This window comes from Xenopus laevis, chromosome 6S, assembly GCF_017654675.1.
Source record: "Xenopus laevis strain J_2021 chromosome 6S, Xenopus_laevis_v10.1, whole genome shotgun sequence".
Classification (NCBI taxonomy): domain Eukaryota; kingdom Metazoa; phylum Chordata; class Amphibia; order Anura; family Pipidae; genus Xenopus; species Xenopus laevis.
The window spans coordinates 86475746-86490501 of record NC_054382.1 but is presented as its reverse complement, the minus strand read 5'-3'; the positions used below and the strand labels follow the sequence as shown (position 1 = coordinate 86490501).

The following is a 14756-nucleotide window of genomic DNA, read 5'->3' as shown; positions in this document are numbered from 1 at the left end:
AACATTTTATCTAACAGCAGCAATCTTGACTTACTGTATAAATTGTCTTTGATTTACTTATATTTTTCCAGTGGCATACCTAATACTCACTCGGCCCCCTTTCATCATCTTGCACATGACTGCCCCCCCCATCCCTCTTGCCCTAGTCAGCATATGTGTGGTGGGCAGCGGCAAACTTTAGTCCACAGGTTAGGGCAACTACCATACAGCAGATCCTATACTCCCCCTACAAAACACTGTTCTTTTTACCAAGGCTTTTTGTACTAATCATAGTCACTGCACAGGCCTTAACCATCTGAAAAATTATAACAGAAATTCCACTCCAACCTGTAATGCTGGTGTAACCCTTTCTTGGCACACTCCTGTAGAATCGTATTACCATACTCACCTACTATAGCAGTTTCCTGTGTCAATCCAGCATTTCGCCAATGATTACAAAGTAGTTGCTTCCCTTAGTAGAACAATTGGTCCTTTTATCTCTATCACTAAACAAAAAAAAACAAATAAAGCAATTCATTCAATCCTTTTTGCCTGTTTCCACATGAAACTCATAACCGATCAAGATGTTGATCCACCCTCTTCCTTGAGTGAGGACGCTGTTGAAACAGAAATACCTAGTTTAAATATCATAAGGAAGGACTAGGGGAAAAGCAGTGGAGAGGCCAATGGAAATATATTTGATGTCTTTGCATTCCGGACTGAAAGGTTTATGAGCAAGGATTTGAGCATGTTGATGGCATAATGAGAAACAAATGCTTTAGAAAATAAAGAGAGCTGCACAGTGCTGTCAGAATGTTGCTGACTAATAGCCATCTTGCCCATTCTTGTATTCAGTGGAAATAAAGAAATGCCTTTTCCCATAGTGTCCTATTTAACCATTTAAATGCCAGTTGCCGACTTGTGACTAAGTCGGTTTTTTTTTCTGTGGTAGTAAGACAGAAGGCTTCATTTATCAAAGATAGGGCAAATTCAAAAAAAAATGAGTGCTATCCAGAACTATCCCAGGTTCCCAGCATTCTGGATAACAGAACCCATCGCTGTAAAATGTACAATGGATGTTATACCTAGTGATGGAAGCAATGACAAGTATTATACAATGCTTATTTTATCCACCACATAGACATACAGGTATAAGATTCATTATCTAGAAAAACCATTATCCAGAAAAAAAAAATCCAGAGAATTGACATACTGAGATGGGACAGTCAGGTTGGCAAAACAGTCAGGTTTAGGAACTTAAAGTAATAATTACTTACAAAAGCAGAACTATCAGTGAAAAACTTGACCTATAGGTAACTTTTAGGGGCCCATTCACTTAGCTCGAGTGAAGAAATAGAGGAAAAATAGTTTGAATTTCGAATGGTCGAATATGGCTACTTCGACCATCAAATGGGCTACTTCCACCTTCGACTACGACCTTCGACTTCGAATAGAACGATACAAACTAAAAATCGTTCGACTATTCGACCATTCGATAGTCGAAGTACTGTCTCTTTAAAAAATTCTTCGACCCCCTAGTTCGCCACCTAAAACCTACCGAGCAAAACCAGCCTATTGGGTTTATTTAATGTTTACATGATTTTCTAGCAGACTAAGGGGGTTATTTATCAAAGGTCGAATTTTAGAGTTATGTGAATTTTTTTTAACTCTAATAAACTCAAATGTACTAACAACTTAAATGGGAGGTTATTTTTGAAAAAAAACTCGAGCTCTAAAATTTTGAATAGGAACAACCCAAAACGTTGAATTGAATTTGAATCAAGTTTTCCTCCGTAAAACACCTTGAATGTTAGAAAGGCTATTAAAGGACCAGTAACATAATGTTTTTTTTTGTTTAAAATTCGTTAATATAGAATGGAAAAAAAACCCACCAAGACAAATTAAACTTTTAAATTGCTAAGTCTTTATTAAGAAATAACTTACAGAAACTCTGCTTGTGCTCCTCTTCAGAAAAGGCAACACGGCGATGATCCATCATGCAGCGCTCGATTTCTCCTCCCTGGCTATCTCCTATAAGGAAGGCAGAAGGAGGAGGAGAAATCATGCACCACATGATGGATCGCCTTTTCTGAAAAGAAGTGCAAGCGGAGTTTCAGTAAGTTATTTCTTACTAAAGACTTAGCATTTTAAAGTTTAATTTGTCTTTGTGTTTTTTTATTAGTTCTATACTAATGAATTTTAAAAAAAATTGATGTTACTGGTCCTTTAACATCTTCAAATGGTTCAACGGAGCTCTGCCATTGACTTCTATATGAATTTAGCAGGTTTTATGTGGTGAAGTATAAAATTAGAGCTGTTTTCAGGGTTGAGGTGTGATACATCTAACATTCAAATTAAAATTCGAGTTAGTGGTTTAAAACTGGAAACTGTGAGTTTTAGAAAATTCAAATTCGAATTTACAATTCGAACCTTAGTAGATCTGCCTTTTAAAGTATGAAATTCCAAATTACGTAAATATCCATTATCCAGAAAACCCCAGGTCTCGAGGATTCTGAATAACCATTCCCATACCTATACATGCTAAGGATCTCTCAATGAATTAGCCAATCAGCAGTGAAAATGAAGTGCACAGTGATGTCACATGTTACTTACCTGAGAAAATTAACTTTTCTTCAGGCATTGCTGTTCAATGAGAGATTTTCAACCTTTTGTTTTCTTTTCCCAACATGCATTTCTGGGTTTTCTTGTTCCCCGCAATTTTGCTTTGAAGAATTTTAGTGAAAAAAAAGGCAAGCAGAAAAGCAAAATGTAGCCGGACTGATTGTCAATTTGCAACGTAATTACTTCACCAGCAGACAATGCCACAAATATGTATATGCACAATCCATCTTACGCAGCATATTTCAGCAAGGTGTTTTTTCAAACCAGCGGATCCTATAATAATATGGGGTTTCCTTGGTGTATTGGCATTTCTGCTGAAAACTGCAAATACTGGCGACTTATGGCGGATGTTGGCTGGCAAACGGCCAGTGGGTATTTCTATAGTTTTATAAAAATGCCTAGCATGACCTCGCCCTTAAGGCTCATCTAATGTTGGCTTTCTCTGTGTTCAGTTTTAATGCATTCAGCCATAGGGAAGTGCAGGACAAAAGAAAGCCAACTTAACAGCAACATTAATATTATTATTATTAATATTAATTTATATAGTGCCAGCTTATTTCGCAGCCCTGTAAAGTAAAAGTGTTTATACAACTAAAATCACATTAATTACATACATAGAACATATGGAGTTACATACATCACAACCAATACCATTACAATAGGTGAGAAAGGCCCTGTGCAAAAGAGTTTACAATCTAAAGGGAATAAGCCACAAGGTGTGGGAGTGAACAAGATGCTGCATTCCATCTGCATTCAGAGCTTTCATTCGCCTGTGTGTGAGTACCTGATCCTTTAAATGAATAGACGGTGTTTTTTACTGAGCTCCCCTGTAACTGGACGCAGGGGAGCACAGGGGAAACCGCTTGTCTGTACGAGCCCTTCGATGGCATCTTTCATTAGTCTTCCTTTGGAAAGGCACATGTTGAAATGTAAGTAGTGTATGTATGCCTGAATAACTGAATGCAATGTGGCACCCTTGTGTAGAAGTTCTATATAGAATTGCCAACCATATCTGATAAAAATATTATGCAAAAGTTATTTATTTATACGGCCTTTAAACCTGCAAAATCATTGGAACTCCCCAGGCTGCTTGAAGAAACCTCCATGAGACTAAGCATTTCCAGCTGAGGATCATGTGTCTGGTTTGGGTTAAGCCCACAAAGTAACTTGTGTTTTATTTCAAGCCATAAAATGTTTGATATGCCTGAATGGTTCCTTTGCGAATATAAGAAGGGGTTTCTTTACTTTACAATGCTATTTAGGAATATGAAAGCAAGAAAGTACATGATACGCATAAAACTATAACGCAGCTGATAAATAAGGAAGTCATAAAATGAATAAGAAAATGTAAATGTGTCAACAAAAATATGTGGCTGGTACACATCATTAAAACAATACCCAAAAATGAACTTTTTGAAAGAAAGTTTTCCTGTTTTTAAGGTTGATTGTGAGCACTGGGTTTATTTTTACTTGCTTTAAATGAATTGTTCAGTGTAAAAATAAAAACTGAGCTGCCTCAGGAAAACTGTACTTTCCCAGGTATCCTAGCGGTGACCTCACCACAATATATACTGTATATTGTGGTGAGGTCACCTCAGGTCGACCTGAGGAAGGCTCTAGTATTAGAGCCGAAACGTCGTGTAATAAACTTTTCTATTTTTGCACCTTACAAGTCCTATGAGTGCGGTTTTTCCAGCATTTTGTCATATATATATAGCTGTATATATGTTATGTTTTTCATTGCTCATTACAGTAATTCTTTGATGGCATCAATCTATTTGTACTAAGCTGTTTATAATATATGTAAGTAAAGGCTTCACTTTGTACACGAAATACAGAAAAAATTGCCAGCACTCAGCACTTTGAAGGTTTAACACTGTATTTAATACTGTTTATATTATGACTTGCAGGTGGTCGCTATTGATATGGACATGGCATTCTTTGAACCTAAAATGCGTAATATCCTGGAGCAAAACTGCACATCTAATCAAGACTGTAACTTTTTTGACTGCTTTTCAACATGCGACTTAAAGACTTACAAATGCGGGGCAGAAAGAGAGAACAACAATCTACAAGTGAGAACTAATTACAGTATTTGTATTTATTCATGTATTTGTTATATTTAGGTTCCTGTTAATCCTGAGTCCTTCTGACTGGGAGGGGGATATTGATGTAACCATTTCTAGTGTCTTTGAGACTGTGAATAAGTCTTGCATGACAAACCTTGTCAGTGTCTGCATGTTAATTGGCTCTGGAAAATAGTGTGTCTGAATGCAATAGGCACCTTAGATTGTAATCTCCACCAAGGGTGGGACTCGTGTAAATGGTGTATATTCCCTTCTGGCAAAAAAAAAACCCAGCTCAATCTTGCACTATGGCAGGCAGTGTCCCCCACTAGACAAAGTGGGATCAAATGGCCTTTATCTAAATTACTCAATAACACTTATTACCCTGCTCCCTGGAGTGCCAGTGGCTGGCTAGTGGCAGACATTGCGGATCTCGGCCTGCATAGAATCCTCTCCTCCGCTACTCAATGCGCCTGTTCCCAGATACATTGTCTTGGCTTGGGTTCAGGCAGACGTGGTGCATTTTGGAGGTGAGTTGCCAGAGTTTGCATTTTGGAGCCAAAATCTGTGCCTGCACTAGAGCAATGTATACAGGTGCAGGCACATCACGTAGGACAGGATCCGCCATGCCTGGTAGTAGCCTTAGGTATGACAGAAAAGAGATAAGGAGCTTTAGGTAGACATGGAAGAAGGTATAAAGGTTCCTTTATGGTGCCATAAGCATTTGCTCCTATATACTTATGGTGCAAGGGAGCCCTGCCCTTGATGTAATGTCTGCTCAAGGCAAACAGTAGTGCAGCGTTCTAAAAAGGGGAAAACACAGCCATACCCCAGCAAGATTGTTCTTCTACAATAAATGTTTAAAAGGCAAGAGCCGGGTAGCAGTGTGCTTCTTTTCCCCTTTCTGGAATACAGTCGCTATGTTCAGCTTGGAGGCAGCCTGGAATTGAATGCACCCTATGGGGCAAATTTACTAAAGGGCTAAGTGACTAATGCTGGTGAAAATTCATCCAGCGTGAAGTCATTTCGGGACTTCTCCGATTTACTAACGGGCGCTGTCGTAAATTCGCTAGCGAAGGAGATAGACTCAAGCACTACTTCGCACTCTAACGCCAGGTGAATTTTTGGTCTGGTGAATGGATGTAACTACGCAAATTCACTAAGATGCAGATTTTAATGAACGTTACCTCTTGCGCCAGACTTGCCTTTGCCACCTCAAACCAGGCGAAGTGCAATAGAGTAGATAGGAGTTCCTAAAAAAAATTGAAAATTTTTCTAAGTCCCAAAAAACTCTGCGATTTTTCAGTTTTTCAGGGTGATAGGCTGCAAAAGATTGTAAATTTTTTTTTAGGGTACCCGGCCTCCCCCCTACATTTCCTTACATATGGCTCATGTGTAGGGCAATATAACAACTTTATTTTATTTCATTAAGGTTCCCTGGCCTTGTGTAGTGTAATGTATTTGCTGTAACATATACGTCCATTGAAATTTAACTTCCCGCCATATGCAAATTAGCCAACGCTAGCGCAACTTCGCTTTGCTTGCTGAATTAACTCTAGCGAAACTTCGCCATCAGTCAGCACCCTGGACGCAACTTCGCATTTTAGTGAATTAGCGTCCTGGCAAATTTTCGCAGGTTAGTGAATTTGCCCCTATGAATACAAGTATGAGGTGTGCCAAAGATGAAATAGTTCTGTATAGAAGTACAGGGCTGCAGTTGTGCCTTGTGCTTTTATTAATTACTACTTGTAGGGTACATACATGCTGTAAGTGGAGGCCCAAAGCTCACCCATATGCATGCCTCTTAAAGGAACAGTAACACCAAAAAATGAAAGTGTTTTAAAGTAATGAAAATATAATGAACTATTGCCCTGCACTGGTAAAACTGATCTGTTTGCTTCAGAAACTCTACTCTACTACTAGTTTATTTAAACAAGCAGCTGTGTAGCAATGGCGGAAATTGAAAAAGACTATATGGCACAGGTTTAATAGTGGATAACAGATAACACCATTATGTTCTACAGAGCTTATCTGCTGTGTAACCTGAGCCTTTTCTCCTTTGAATGGCTCACCCATGGCTACACAGCAGTTTATTTATATAAACAATAGTAGTGTTTCTGAAACAAAAACAGCAGTTTTAACAGTGTAGGGCAACACTGCATTATATTTTTATTACTTTGAAATACTTTCATTTTTTGATGTTACTGTTCCTTTAAATGGTAGTCACACACTTACAAAAAACAAAAAACTATAGCACAATGCAGAGTGCTAGATTAATGTATTTATTAGCTCCAATTGGCCTTTAATGTGTTAGTTCCAAGGGGCCTGCCTAGCCTGCTTGTTAATTGTATGTTGTTGTAGCATTGTGGCTGATCCAACATCCCCCCCCCTCACTGTTTACACTCCTGCCATCTGGAAAAAGGTACTGAAGCATTAGGGCCCTCACTACCAGACTGTGTAACAGTTTCTTCCCCCAAGCCATAAGGCTCCTGAATACTCAGGGACCGGACAGATCTCTCTCACACACACACTCCATCAGACCTTACTATATACCACAACGTTACACAGCCACTGTACGCCATTATATGGATGAATAGCCATTGGATACAATTGTTCTCTATGAGCAGATCTGCACTTTGTCATGTTCTTTATCATGTTCTTGCTACTGTCATGTCACAATGATACAAGTTTAGCATTTTTTACTTAACATATTACATCTGCTGAGTGTGCACTGTCTTGTCCTGTCCCTGCACTGTGCTGTCCTGTCTTGCAGGAGTTGCATATTTTTGCACTTGCACTTTTTGTCTGTAGTCCGGTACATCTATGTTGTGTGTAGCACCATAGTCCTAGAGGAACGTTGTTTCGTTTCACTGTGTACTGTACAAACGTATACGGATGAAATCACAATAAACTCACTCTTGACTCTTGATCTTGGAGGCCACAACTACCTTTGTGCTCCATTCGGATGGAACAAATAGATTTAAAACACTATAATCTGTGTCAGTTTTTTTACACTTTGTACATTGCTCCCCCCATAGTAAATAAGCCCTACTTTTCCTATTTAGCTCTATAATTGAGCTTCAGAGAAACTGATGGTAAACTGATGCCTAAAATAAACATTTTTTTGGCTATCCCAGAAGGCCAGATCCAAAAATATTTTGAGAACAAAGCTGCATTTCAATTGAAGGCAGAGTAACATATGTTTCAACCAAAGAGCCAGGTAATGTTTATGATACACATGTTCTGCCCAAGTTTTCCTTAATGAGATGGAAAGTAAAGCTTGGACATAATAAGGTTTTACAGTTTTACTTTCTATTGGGAACACTCAGCAGTAAACCAGGGTCTGTGTGTACATGCATGGCTGTGTTAAACAGGAACAATCACAATGCTGGTACACTGCTAACCATGCTAATGCTAGGCAACTTTTCAATTGGCCTTCATTTTTTCTTTTTAATTGTTTTTGAATTGTTTTGTCTTCTTCTTCTGACAGCTTTCAAATGGTGGTCACTGACCCTATCTACAACAAATGCTCTGTAATGCTACAAATGTAATTTTATTGCTACTTTTTATTACCCATCTTTCTATTCAGGGCCTCTCCTTTGCATATTCCAGTCTGTTATTCAAATCAATGCATGCTTTGGGTAAACTGGACCCTAGCAACCAGATTGCTGAAAGTGCAAACTAGAGAGCTGCTGAATAAAAATCTAAATAACTCAAGAACCACAGATAATAAAAAATAAAAAAGTAATTGTAATTTATCTTCACCCCTGGTAAGTATAGGGTATGTGATATCACAGGTTATACATAAAGTTCAGACAATGAAATGGGTAGTTGTTTTATTATTCAGGGTGTACAGTTTAAAGCAATGCAAACATGCAAAACAGTCATGCATTTCCGTGCTCTAAAAATTGCATTGCAAAGCACAATTTTTTTTAATCCAAAACTGAAGAATTTGCTGATAGTTTAATAAAATCGGTAACATTTGTGATAGACTAGTCTATTGATTTTGATATTGCAAATTTACATGATGACTTATCGCAAGGCTCCATATGAGCTTTCCCAGCCAGCTTACAAAGTACAGCATTTGGATTCTGTACCAGCATCTTGGTGCCCAGTATTTTAGCTCATCACTTCCATTCAATTGAAGCAGTTTCTGAATTCTGCAAGAAGTTACAGCATGTAGCCCTTGCACTTTTGCCCTCCAGGCCCTGTTTAATATCATATTAAAATCAGTTTTTCTCTGAATAGTGCTGAAATTACTTGGAAACCGGCCCAGATATATAGAAAACTCACAGTTATTAGCTACCATTAGCTCCCTGTGGTAATATTTCATAAAATCCATTTTCCACTTAGCTGGGCATAAAACATCCTTGTGCTCCAGTGCATGGCCAGCAATAATATTAAAGAACTGAATATCAAGTAATGAAAACAGTCATTTGTGGTCTAGTGGTAATAGCGACAAGGACAAGACTGCCTTTTTCACTAATAAATCTAATACAGGTATGGGATCCATTATCCGGAAACCAATTATCCACAAAGCTTATTACGAATTACGAATAGGTTCCCATAGAGTACATTTTATATAAATAATCCAAATTTTTTTTAAATGATTTCCTTTTTCTCTTTAATAATAAAACAGTACATTGTAATCGATCAAACTTACATATTCAGTAATTAATCCTTACTGGAAGCAAAACCAGCCTTGGGTTTATTTAATGTTTACATTATTTTCTAGTAGACCAGGTTATGGAAAGTTCTGTTATCTGTAAAAACCCCAGGTCCTGAGAATTCTGGATAACTGGTCCCATACCTGTACTAGAATAATGTACCGCTCTGTCAAAAACATCTCTTGCTATTGTATTCCTTCCTGGTGCAGGTGAGGCTTCCATACGTACTATACCCAGGTATGTCGTTGAATGGCTGCCCCCATTTCTACACAGCAGCTTATTTATATAAACAATAGTAGTATTTCTGAATCAAACACATCAGTTGTACCAGTGCAGGGCAACACTGCATCATTTTTGTATTACTTTAAAACACTGTTATTTTTTTATGTAACTGTTTCTTTAAAGAAAAAAATATCCCTGTCTGCATCATGCAGGTGCAGGACCTGTTATCCAAAATGCTCGGGACCTGGATCTTTCTGTAATTTGGATCTCCATATACTAAATCTAGTTAGGATAGTCTACTAAAAATCATTTAAACATTCAATACATAAAATAAGATTGTTTTCTCTCCAATGAGAATTAATTTTATCTTAGTCGAAATTAAAAATAAGGTTCTGTTTTATGACTATAGAGAAAAAAAAGGAAAAAAATCTTATTTAATTAAAATGGTATCTATGAGAGATGGTGAGAGAGAGAGAGAGAGAGCGAGAGAGAGAGAGAGAGAGAGAGAGAGAGAGAGAGAGAGAGAGAGAACATTACCAGTACATTATAGAAGAGGGGAATAATCAAATGTGTGACTCTTGTGCATTGTTTCTCATTTGGTGCGTTGGTTAGTAAACAGACTCATCATGCACTCTCTTGATTAAGGTTGCTGGTATGTATATCAAAGGGTTTATTAGTAAAGAATCACCAACTAATAACCTCATCTGCATCTGATTAAAGCTCCCTGGATCTAACTCATGGAATCAGGGGATCCTTTGATCAAAAGAGGTGGTTGATGTTGGGAAGCAATGCAGGAATCATCAGTCTGAAACTAATTAGACTGAAGCATACATTCATAGTGCTACTCTTACATCCTAAAATAATATAGCAATGTGCACAGTCTATGAAAAAGGATAACAAGAGTCTATGATTTTTTTCCCTCCCCATCTTTCTCATAGCTGCAGGGCAAATAAATGGCTGTATGGGTAGGAACTGATGTAAAGAGTACCTGATCTAATGAACCACTTATTTGCCCTGCTCCTTACACTTCAATTTTACTATGGGAAACATTGCTTTAGTCGCTTCAGCTTATTCCAACAACAAGTCAGGAACTGCTAACTGTAATGGGATCAAATTTGGGTGTTCCATGGCCCATGAGTATGAGCTTAAAACATACTGAGAGACAGTCTATGGTTGAGGGTAACCTGAGATGCTTTCAATTGGAGCCAAAAGGAAAGTGACCTTTGGCCATTCTTGCCATTTTAATAACATAGCTCCACCATCTGCATATACAAAAAATGACCCGCCCCCCCAATATTGTAGCCAATAATGAATAAAATATGGTGATGGCTTTACTTTGGGCTAAAAATTTATATTATCTATATTGGAGCTCCTCTACAGTCCCTGTAACAAATGAAGGTAGGGCTTGTACTTACGGTCCCTGCAAGTAGCATAGTAGGAGGGGGTAGCCAATCACAGACCTGTTCAGTTCCCTATCAGGTCAACCTAGCTGCTGATTGGTTCCTAGTCTACAGTGCAGTGTACTGAGTGCCACCGACTCCCCTGCACAGCCTGGGAAAGGAGGCAGCAGGAAGTGAAACCCATGGGAGGGACTAGTATTTTTTATTTTCTATAAATCAACCTTAAAGGGGACCTGTCACCATAAGAAATAATTCCAAATAATTTATTATCATGTTAGCTCAGCAAAACAAACTTTACTTACACTATATGTATTATTTAAATTTTGTTTCCTTCAGTTTCAGAATTACACTATCACAGAAAGCTTGAAGGAGCCATTTTGTGGACACTGTTAAGATCAGTTTTGTATCACCCCAAAATCTTGTGTATGCACCAGAATTGGGAACGTAATGCCCGTGCGCAGTGCCCTGCATAATTATAGAGCCTGAGAAGGGAGGGGGAATGTGAGAAGTGCAGTGATAAGTTGGAAGTGTTGAATGGAAAGTGTAATGAGTGCCCCACCTCTATGCCTCAGGCATAGAGACGGGGTAGATAATATTTGATTGACAGCTCAAATATTTAAATACCTTTATTAAAGGTATGGATGTTTTAATGAAAAAAATTATTTGTGTTTCATGTTTAATTTGCAAAGGACTTTCGTTATGCAGCTTCTTATGTGTAGGTGACAAGTCCACTTAAAACACAACTTTTTTTCAGTACATTCCTTTTATATATAAAAGAGTGTAATGCACTGGCACATTCTTGTTTAAACAACATGTCTCCTTTAAGAGTCCAATTTTTGTGCATTTTCATATAAACTGACAAAAATACTGGTGGTTATATTTAATAGCAAGACATGTTGCTTTTTGGAATATTTGAACTATGGTCCTGGACACAAGTGCACGATCAGTCTGGCTGCACACTGCATGGACTGGAAATCCAGTGCAAGATATAGGGGCAGATTCAATAAAGGGGGAAGTGGCCATCACTAGCGAAAATTAACCAGAAATCCCATCCGCAGGGACATCAACAATTTACTAAAGGTGGCCATACACGGATAGATCCGCTCGTTTGGCGATGTCGCCAAACGAGCGGATCTCCCTCCGATATGCCCACCTTGAGGTGGGCAATATCGGGCTGATCCGATCGTGGGCCCTAGGGCCCAACGATCGGATCCTAGCGTTCGCCAAACGGGCGGTCGGATCGCGGGACCGCATCAACGAACAGATGCGGCCGCGATCCGACGGGATTTTTAATCCCATCCGATCGAGATCTGGCCGACTTTCGGCCAGATCTCGATCGGGGAAGCCCGTCGGGGGCCCCCATACACGGGCCAATAAGCTGCCGACACGGTCTGTCGGCAGCTTTTATCGGCCCGTGTATGGCCACCTTAACAGGCGTAGAGGACAATTCACTAGCGAACGAGCTAGCATTCGATCGCACCATATCGACTTTTCCCCATTGAGTGCAGCACCATCGAGTGCAAGACTGCCTTTCCTTACTGGCAGTCGGTGCTTCCTAATTTATATATGTGAATCACAAACAAGATATGGCACATATATGGGAAGGGAGATGGATGCCTGCATGACTCTTTCTGCCCCTCTCATGAATACAGTACTGCTGAACACAGGCAGAGCTGTACTCATAGGACATACACAGGCTTTCTGCAGCAATTCAGAAAAGTACAAGGCCAAGGGCAAGTGTGCACACAAAACCTATTGTTTGCACTTTACACCCTACTCCGCACTTTATAAATTACCTTTATTGTTTCCGGGACATTCTATTATATATCTGAATTCTTGCCAACATATAGCATATAGATGTAGCTAGCACATGCTTTTATCCACAACTGCAGTTTGGGAGGAGCATGGATTTTGGTTCATTTACACAGCAAAAGAAATAAAATTTCTGGTATTGCAATCCAGGATTTTCTCTCATTCACACAAGGTTCTGCCATTCCTGGAAACAGAGCTGCACGTAAAGAGTCTGGAAGAAAATAGCAGAGTGGCTATTTTTTATTTTGCAATAAGCTGGCATAGATACCACCATAAATATTAATTCAGATTTGTTACAAAGTGGACTACAGTGCAGTGCTATTAAAGTTTTTTTTTTTTTTACAGGTTATCTGTGACAAGATATTTCGCCATTGGTTCACAAGAAGCATTATGGGATCTACCAATTCTTTTCCACTCCAAGCAGAGCTCCATAAGGCTGTTCAGCAATGTGCGCGATCCACAAACAAAGAAACTCCTTACTCTGAGTTATATAGTTTGCTTAGAGCTAGCCAACAACAGCTTCAAACGAGGAGTACATAACCTCCGCAGGACTATCACTGCTCTTTTTATTTCTCCTTTTTTCATTCTTCACTCTTGGCAAAATGCTCTAAAATATTGTATGGTAAACAGTCTTTATTGGTCTTTATAATGGGCCAATCCTGTTCTATTTGTAAACAAATAAAAGGTCGGGTTTTATGTATTTTCAGCAGATGGGGAGACTTGTCAGAAAACCAATAATAATGAGATTCAAGCTGACAAAATATGTTTTCATAATATCTGTAACCAGTTAATATAAGTGGAGAGCATTGTTTGACCAAAAATTGAGCCTAAAAGGGAAATGTGGACTTCAAATATCTGGAAAGCTTAGCAATACTGTCTATTTCAGTTGCTGTGAAAAATCAATCGTTTGCTGGAAATAGAAGTCTTGTAATATAATGTTGGCGGCAAACAACACGCTATTTAATTTTTTATAACTCCTGTTTTGTGTTAGCCTGGAAAATCAGGAAATCAAAGCAAATATAAAGAACAATGTTTTTTTTTCCTTGTGCTTGGACACATTTTAGCCATTTGGATCTAATGCTGCTTACACCCTTTAACCACATTTAGCAATCCAAACAGTGTTTAGTGGCACAGTACTGTTAATGCAAATGTTATATTGCTTGGTTACAACCAAGAATGTGTATATTTAAAAAATCGTGTTTATACAGAATTACATTAAAATAAGCAGGATTTAAAAATAGCACACATTACCCTACATTATATCACCTATTATATTTTTGTATGTGCCCTTGCTATATCCATCATCTCCTTAGGTCCTGTATATTGAAGTGATGTAATGTGCCTTATAATAAAGTATAATGTGCCTTGGAATTGTAAACTGAAATGGTCCGCAGAGAAACATATTCTTTCTGGGCACTATGTGTGAGAATATGTACTTTGCGGTGCTGACACTTGTTGCACTATCCTGCAATATCTCATTGAACTTCAATTAATATAGGATAGCGGTATGCAAAGTGCTAAAACAACAAAAAGCAGGCTTAAACAAATAGCAATTATATTAACAAAATGATTCCCTGGCTTCATTTTAAAGTGTCCTGGGGATTACTGATTACATAAAACAGAAACTTGAGATATTACCTTTTAAAAACACACCTGGTAATAAGTTCATTGTTCTGATCAGTGCACTAAGCAATAAACTGGGGTCACTTAAAGGAACAGTAACACCAAAAAAAATTACATAATATATAGAAAAAAATATACTTGCGAGGGGACATGATTACACTTACAAGTACATTAGAGGACATTATAGACAAATAGCAGGGGACAAATAATGAGGATCACAGCACCAGAGGCCACCCCTTCAGACTAGAAGAAAAGAACTTTCATTTAAAGCAGTGTAAGTGGTTCTTCACAGTGAGGACAGTGAGGTTGTGGAATGCACTGCTGGATGTTGGAAGATTTCTTGGACAAGCATACTATCCAAGATT

General features: G+C 38.4%; 1 protein-coding gene across 1 annotated transcript in view; it reads left to right on the top strand.

The window, feature by feature from the left end:
* The window catches only part of dipk1c.S (divergent protein kinase domain 1C S homeolog), a 51030-nt gene extending 36488 nt beyond the window's left edge, over positions 1-14542 (top strand). The window contains exons 3-4 of the mRNA XM_018223596.2: positions 4512-4676; positions 13114-14542. Of these exons, the coding sequence (XP_018079085.1) occupies positions 4512-4676; positions 13114-13308 (360 nt within the window). The 3' untranslated portion in view covers positions 13309-14542. The remainder of the gene's footprint in view (positions 1-4511; positions 4677-13113) is intronic.
* The last annotated feature ends 214 nt before the right edge of the window (positions 14543-14756 follow it).